Source organism: Lactuca sativa, chromosome 1, assembly GCF_002870075.4.
Source record: "Lactuca sativa cultivar Salinas chromosome 1, Lsat_Salinas_v11, whole genome shotgun sequence".
Taxonomy (NCBI): domain Eukaryota; kingdom Viridiplantae; phylum Streptophyta; class Magnoliopsida; order Asterales; family Asteraceae; genus Lactuca; species Lactuca sativa.
The window spans coordinates 44,344,426-44,353,423 of NC_056623.2; the positions used below are offsets into that span (position 1 = coordinate 44,344,426).

Genomic DNA, 8,998 nt, shown 5'->3' on the forward strand with positions numbered 1-8,998 from the left:
TCACATTTACATAACATGTTCTTTTGTTCAGCAATCATATTATATATTAGAGATGTGAAGCATTGAAGTAACACATTAATTTCCATTTCATTTGAGATTCCAACTTTTATGTATGGATCTAATTTCTATCTACAGTGTATTAGTTATGTGGTTTTTTAATTGTTTCAAGGTCTATAATGGTTACCTTATATTAAAATATGAACTGATTTTTTTGAATGCAACAAACTTACTCATTTTTTTTAAACATTTCTATTGTTTTGTACATCACTGCATATGGTGAAATAATCAAACTTCATCATTTTAACGGTCAGGGGCATTACTGTTATTTCTTCAAAATGCATTCTACATTCACAAAATATGATTACAGATATTTAGTAAATTGGAAAATTTTCAGTTCAATTTTACTAATCAGGTAATGTTTTAGTCTAATGTTACATAATACGGTTGTGGGCATTTTAGTAATTTGACCAAATTTTAGTGTAATGTTACAATATTACATAATACAGTGGCAGTTTAGTTAGGGACATCACTTGCACTTACATGCTCTCCCTCCAAATGTTGGCCAAGAAGTATCTCGGGTACAATATTACTAAATTTCTAAAAAAAACTTCTTTCGGGAATCTATGAAAATGGTTTTGAAAGGCCTTCCCTTTTTGTTTCTTGGATTAGATTAGACAAGACACTTGCAACATCTCAGAAGTGGCCTCATGTGTTTTGTGGTTATAGTTTGTTTTTTGTTTTTCTATTCTTTCCAGGTTGTTTGTAAATGATTATACCACATGGTTGTGTCACAATTGGGAAAGGCTATCAAAGTAATTTGTTAAATATAATCATCCTAATTCCTATGCAGTCAAATGGTTAGATCTACATTCCAGTGAATCCAACACAAGACTGTCAGCCTCCCAAAAGCATTCTTATAAATATAGCAATACACCTTCCAAAATACATATTTTCCTTCAACTTTGTGTTTATTTTTTTAAGAAAGAAATATATATGGTAAAATTTCAATTTTCTTTATAGATGAAGCTATAATTTTTATTTGGTGTTGACTTAACATTATAAACTTCCTTTCATGTGGAAAGTTGGCTTATGTGATGTTTTTGTCTTTTTGGTGCTAATGTTAAGTTCAGTCAAAGTTGAGTTAATTCACCTATAGGTGATGTAACTTGAGAATCTTAGCAGTGTAACCTTCCCAAAGGTTAAGAAATTTCAGTAAAGACGTTGTCAAACCATTCTAGACAAGGTTTAGAAGAGTTTAAAATTGAGGTTATGGACCAGGCTTATCACTCGTTATTTTTAGATATGACGGAAATATCCCTGTATTCAAATAATTTTAGGCTTTCTTTAAACAATATTAGATATCGTCATTGTCACATCATTTTTTTCTTAAAATCACTCTCAACTTAAAATTTCATTTTCCTAATGCTAAATTGGTTTTAATTGAGACCCCCTCAACAAAAATACTGCATTTTTTATTTAAAAAAATGGTCCGTCTGTAATACCGAATTACTAAAAAAGTCCCTAAGTAATAGTAGGAAGTAAAAATTAAGTAGATATTCTCTATTTAATAGTAAATAAATATACAAAAAAGCCCTTGTGTAATATTGTAAAGAAAAAAAATTACAGAAATGGTTTGTGTAATCCTAATATCACATAAATGGTCCTTAAGTTGGCAAAATGTAAATATTACATAAATGACCATTTTGTTTTTAATTTGCAGAATTACAAATTATTTTGTGTTTTCTACGATTAACTGTCGATTTGGTGTTAAATGCAAACAAATTTTACAAGCCTTTTATTAGATTAACACAATTATTAACTTTATCATATTGATGATCTTAGATTTATGTTATAACATGATTATGTGTAGGCTTTTACTATCATATAAGTTACTTTTAAATTCAAGTTAAAGATGATTTCATATCCCTCAGTGCATGTCGGGTAAGTTTCTGCTACACTCCATCCAAAGCAGGGGCAAAAATAATAAATATTTTGGTGAAATTGTGAATTTTACTCTTTTAATCAATATAAACAATCTATTTTTTACTAATAATAGCAATTTACTGTCTGATAGACTCTTGTAGTAGAAATTAAATAAGCTTGGAAACATATCAAAACAGTAAACCCCTAAAAATTATTGATTTTACGATCTTTTACTCTTCCAGATCAACTACTTCCCTTCAAGACATGACACTACTCAACATTTCCTTATTTCTCCTGTTAGGTTGTTAGGAAAGCATTATAAGGTCTATTTATTTATTCTATATTTTCTTAAAAAGTTTCATCCAGTTGTTACTAAAATGGGCAATATACTTTATTTTTAACCCATAACAGCAACATACTTCCATTTCTTTAATGTACAGTTTTATACTATATCTTAAAAAGTAACCATATGATTGAGTTGATGGATTATATGTTGGTTTGTTGCAGGTGCTTGCTATTGATGGATGAGTCGTGTATGAGAGCATCAAAAGCTTATTCGCACATATGTTTTACCCTGACCTGAGAATTCAGATAGCTACAAAATAAGTAGGTGCCCAAGATATAATATTTGTGGAGTTATCAACAAATTTCAATTAAGTAAAAACACACAAAAAGTTTTTTTTTCTTAATTGTATTTGAGGTGTTGCATTTTGAGTAGCCATTTTCTATATGCCATGTTATGTTCATTGATATTATGGGTTTAAAGTTTTAAATCAAATCAACCTAGGAAAAACTTCTAAATCATTATGCCTCTATAGCCCATCATCGAAGGACTATTTTTTTCTAGGATTGTCTAGATAAAGCCCCCAAGGACTTGGTTAAATATAGGCTAGATTGCACAAAATAACAATGTACTTTACTCTTTTACCCATACTAATATACTTTCTACAACTTACTATAACACCCATAAAAATCATGCCAAATTTAAACTTTTAAAAATATTTCAAACCATTAAAAATCATTACAACTTTGTTTTCAAAATGTATAATATCAGAGTTTTCCCAGAAACATAAACAAAACATGAGGAGTTGCACGATCATGCCTTCGCCTTGTCACGATCCCCCGATGTACCTGAAACATAAATTGAATTGTAAGCCCGAAAGCTTAATGAGTTCCCCCAAAATACTCATTCCCACAACAATACATAGAGAATCATAAACAACATACTATGGGTCCAGTCAACCATCGGGTTGGAATACCCCAGACCCTCAACCATCTGGTTGGAATGCAAATATACTATGAGTCCAATCATCATCGGGATGGAATACCCCATGCCCACAATCAACAGGTTGGAATGCCCACATACTATGAGTCCAGTCATCCTCCCCCCTCGGGATGGAATACTCACGGTCCCCAACCAACAGGTGCCCAGGTCTATTGGCTTTCGCACAAAGCAGATAAGCCTCAACCGCCCAACAAACATGTGCACATATAACAAGTAATCACATAACAGTCTATAGACAACAATTAAACTAACAGATCATACCACATACTGCATAATATTATCCTACCCTCTAGGATACCGAATTAACAGGCCATACCACATATCACATAATATCATCATACCCTCTAGGATACCGATCTAACAGATCATACTTGCATAACATAACCAGATAACAATCCAAAGGGCCGACCTTGGTACTGTAGACCCTTGAGTATAGTGAGGATAACTCACCTCACACTGTCGACTCGAAGATAAACTCAAGCTCTCGGATTGTTGGTACAAACTCCACCACCTAATGCACCATAGAACCATGCTTGTAAATTCCCAATTTCCCAAAATGTCCCAGAAGTCCAATAGTAAAACCTTAGTCAAAGTCACAGTCAACTGTCAAAGTCAACAGTCCATGTCGACCTCAATTCGACGAATACAACCAGCCACTCTTCGAGTTCCTTGCATAACTCGCCGAGTCACTTGAGTGAATCATCGAGTTCCTAGTGTCAGTGGTCGTAAACTCCTTGGCCAGTTCGTCGAGTTTCCCTTACAACTCGTCGAGTTCATACGTGTCCAAAGGTTGGGAAAACCCTAGCCAACTCGCCGAGTCACTCATCTGACTCGCCGATCCCACGACAATCTTCATCGGACTCGCCGAGTCGACCATGCGACTCGCCGAGTCCCTTCAGTCCTTCATCCATACAGAGGCTTTTTAAGCCATGTTAAGGCTCCAAATTGTAGATCCAACTCCCCAAGGCATGTTTATCATGTATAGTTGCAAACTTTACGTGCATGCAAGGCCCTAAAGTCTTAAAATGACAAAACTAAGCTTGTAAAGAAATCTCACACTTGAGGGAAGGTTCATGCTTGTCAAAGCTAGCAACTTTATGGATTTAGAGGCCAAAGAGAGCTCAGATCTGAAGTTGCTACTTCAGATCTTGGCTCAAACACAAGAAAACTTTACTAAAACCCAACCAAAAGAGATTTACGATGAAATGAGCCAAAGTGACAGCCTACTACCTTCAAGAGGGTATCAACTGAAGTAGATCTTTGATTCCCACGAGTTCCTTGCTTCAATTTACTTGTTTCCCCAAGTTTTTCCTCACCAAGATCCTTCTTCCAAGCTTAAACACACCAATAAGGCACACACACACAAATTAGGGTTTTAGAGTGTCAATGGGTTGTAAAGGGGAGGCTGGGGGAGACCAATGATCCTTTAAATAGGGTGTAAAACCCCAGAATTTAGGGTTTCATCTGCCAGCTCCTACTCGTCGAGTAGGTCACTAAAACACGTGGACCAACCCGGTACTACTCGACGAGTAGGGCAACCAACTCGTCGAGTAGACCTTGAAATCAAGAAAAATCTTATAATAAAATCAATACCTGAAAATTAGGGCGTTACACTGACTGTATTCGATTCCGTATTACAAACGAATATCATCCAACCCCGCAACGCGGGTAGAGGCGAACCCAAATTTTTTTTAAATAGGGGGCAAAAAATTCAACTTGAAGCGGTTTGAAGATGTACACAAAAAAAAATGAGAATTTGATAATTGATGGAATTTATGGTTGCAACTTATTGATTGAAATAAGACAAATCAAATTATCTTGCAAACAAGTATCTTATAGCAACAATTAAACCACATTTATTATAGTAAACAAAACATAGGCATTTTTTTAATATTATAATTAGATAATGGACAACCACTTGTCTTTTCCAAGAGATCAAAAGAAACATAAACTAGGGAAATACAAATAAAGTAGTTCCATTAAACAATGACCATCTAATAAACAATAACCTATCATGTACTCGGTAATTGAACGACAGGATCTCATAGTTTGAAATCTTTTCAAAATGCTGTCATTTGGAATCGTTTGAAAAATCTATTTCTTGATGTATGTAACCAAACAATCATTCAACCACTGGTCCCAATTTTGTTGCGTAATCGAGTTTTCACAATCTTCATTGCTGAAAATGATCTTTCAACTGAAGCCGTTGAGATGGGTAAAACCAAAACTAGTTTGATCAGTTGATAAACCAAGTGGTAAATGAAAATTTTCTTTGTCTCGACTAACTTCATTGCAAGGTACCCAACTCCCTTTAATCCAGAAAAATGAACACTAGATTTCATGTCAAAAACATGTCAAGCTGGTTCTCAAGAACAAGTATGTCTGTTTCAGAAAAGTCTGAGGTAACCAATTTCTCCTTCTTGAAAGATGAGAAAGAATCATCGAGGTTCAAGCAAGCCATACAAAGTAGCAATTCAGTAGTGGTTTCATTAAATCTACTTCTAAGTTCTTGAAGCACCCAATCTATCACATTTTTAAATAAATCATTTTCATAATGATGAAGGTTCGTCACTTGCTGAGCTACACGACGAGCCCTACCTCGAGTGTCATTAACCTTTGTTTCCGAGTGTCATTAACCTTTGTTTCCGAGTGTCATTAACCTTTTCACAAAATAAATAAACTTCTTTGACCAATGATTCCCACCCTTCGTTTCCGAGTGTCATTAACCTTTGTTTTGAAATACCAACTAGTTCCATAGCATTCACTATATCTTGATATTTCCTCTGTAATGTCGATGATAACTCATTTGTAATTCCAAGTATACTTTTCATCAAGATCAACGCAAAAACAAAATCAAAAGATTGTGTCCAATCCAATAATATGACCACTTCTGCCTTTTGCTCAGAGCTCCCACAATCCTCAACAACATACTCAAGTACCTCAATTATAGAAGAAAATAAGATACCGATGTTCAACAATGTTACGTAATGAGATCCCCATTGTGTATCAGTTGCCCTTTGAAGAGTATATTCTTGATTTAACCCTTTATCAGTTTCAATTTCTCCAACATATATTGCTTCCAGGATCTTCTCGACTTGTTTCTCATGAAGCATATATTTACGCTTACAAGAGGCTCCAACAACATTCACTAACTTACTAATCATAGTGAAAAGCAAAGCAATATCAACATGATTCTTAACTATAGCAACAAGGACCAGTTGGAGTTGATGTGTGAAACAATGTACATAAAATGCAGAGTTGTTATCCCTCAAAATCAGACTCTTGAGACCATTAAACTCACCTCGCATATTGCTAGCTCCATCGTAGCCTTGCCCACGAATTCGCGACACAATAAGCTTGTATGTTGCAAGTAATGAATCAATGGCTGCTTTCAAGGACAAAGAGTTAGTATTTGGTACATATACAATCCCAAGAAATCGTTCAATTACGTAACCTTTTTTGTTTACATATCGAAGTGCAAGTGCCATTTGTTCTTTTGTAGAGACATCACGACATTCATCAACCAAAATAGAAAAGTAGTCATACCCAATATCTTCAGTTATAAGCTTACTATTTTCAATTGCACAAGACGATGCTATATCTATTTGGATTTTATGAGAGTACAACTTGTTGTTTTTTGGAGCATTTTGCAAGATGAATTTTCTTGTTTCTTCATTGTGGTCTGCCAAAAACTTTAACAACTCTCTAAAGTTCCCCTGATTACTTGAAAGTTCCGACTCGTCATGACCCCGAAATGCTAAACCTTGATGTAGAAGGTATCGAACACAATCAACAGAAGAGAGTAATCGAGTCTTATACTCAATTTTGATTTAATCAGATTGCTTAACAAACGAATGCGCAATGTGTTGATTTTGATTCATCAAGTCTTCACATTTTTGTTGGGCTTGATTGTGAGCATTCCCTGGACCACCCATATGAATTTTAAATCTTTCTGACTTTTTCCAATTATTGAATCCTTTGGTTATGAAAGTTTTGACATCACTTGCTTTGACATCATCATCACATAAATAGCAATATAAGCAGAATGCAGCATCTTCTGTCACATTGTACTCTAACCAAGGTTTGTATAAATCCAAATCGAACCAACCACGAATAAATCTCCTTTTCATCTTACCAAAAGCTGTTTGACGGAACTTATGACCACGTGGCTGATGAGGACCTATTTGTAAGTAGGCTCTTCGGATTTTCTCACGATCGTTAGGATTATATTTAGACACTCTTCTTCGAGTCCCAGGGTCGGCAAGAAGTTCATTCAAATTAATTTCTTCACAATTTCTTTTTGAACTTTGTCCCATGTTCGTAGTTTATTCCAAATTTGGCTTTCTTTTTGAACTTTTCCCCATTTTTGTAGTTCGTTCCGAAATTGGCCTTATTTTTGAGCTCTGTCCAATGTTTGTGGAAGTTCTAATAATAAACTTATCCATTTCCCCTGTATTTATAATTACAAAGTATAAACCCTAATTAAAAATAACACCCAAATAAGTGAATAACAATTGTATCAGAAATTCAGAATATATATATATATATATATATATATATATATATATATATATATATATATATATATAAAGAAGATCAATCAAAGGTAAATTATTTAAAAACTATGGAGGTGGATGTGTGTATTGGGTATAGAAAGTGAAATCAATTAACAATTCAACATAATAAGATTCTAGGACATAATACCCAACTAATTGTGAGACCCGTATGTTATACAGGTTGAATAAAATAATAAAAAAATTAAATATGAAGGTTTAAATAAAAATTTGTTTAAATTTGAAATTTAAAGTTTGAATTTAAAAGGAAATATATTAAATACTATATGAGTTGTAATATTATAATTTATTGGTTATTTTCAATTAAGACAATTATTATTAAGGTGTAAATATGATCTGTTAATTAAGAAAGATAAAAAAAATGACAAAATGACAAATGGAAAAAATATTTATTCAAAAATACCACAAAAAGACAAATATAAAAACTAATGAGAGATTGGCATGTAGCAAAAAAAACTTTCATTTATTAAGGAGGATTATTTGAAAAATAATAAAAAAGAAAGTATATGAATATGTGTCATGTGTCCGTGCCATGAAGGATGAATCAATGGAAATTGGAAAATCAAATCAAACACAAAACTCAAAACTGTAAATGAAAGGAGGAAGCATAATCAATTTGTTGTCGTGAAGACTAAAGGAGGCCTGCTTTCTTGTTTTTATTTAGGGAAGTGATTCGTACACAACAGTTTTTTGCCATACACAACAATTCATGCATTATATAGTTGTACAATACAACAATTTAAAGCACCAATTGTTGTGTATGGAGAAAAATTGTTGTGTACGGATCAGCTCCCTTTTATTTACCTTTCTTATCTTTTGACTGTGTGAATAAAGCCGCCAATACTAAAACATTTAACCCTCCTTAATTTCCAATGTTTTCTTTTCTTTTTTTTTTTTTTAATTTCAAAGATATATCCCTATACTAATAAAAGAGTAGCTATTTTACCATGTGTCATCATATTAGACATTTTAATTAATGTGTTCCCACTTGTCAATTTATTAGTTTTCCATTTTAAATTTATTAGACCTCCTCATTAATGTAATTCTATTTTAAATTTTAAATTATTGTTTTTATTAATTCACAAATAAAAATATCTAATATATATTAAAAATTAATTTTATATATTTATTTGAATCAATGATTATAATTTCACATAACTAATAAAAATATCTCTTAAATTAATAATTTATTTAAAATAACTTATTAATAATTTTG

General features: G+C 32.9%; 1 protein-coding gene across 1 annotated transcript; it reads right to left on the minus strand.

The window, feature by feature from the left end:
- Positions 1-5,334: 5,334 nt before the first annotated feature.
- On the minus strand, positions 5,335-7,524 carry LOC111878813 (uncharacterized). Its single transcript, XM_023875306.2, has 4 exons — positions 7,101-7,524; positions 5,823-6,971; positions 5,616-5,731; positions 5,335-5,517 (listed from the first exon to the last, which is right to left on the minus strand). Exons 1-4 carry the CDS (start codon positions 7,522-7,524, stop codon positions 5,335-5,337), a joined length of 1,872 nt encoding a protein of 623 aa, XP_023731074.2.
- Between the last annotated feature and the right edge of the window lie 1,474 nt (positions 7,525-8,998).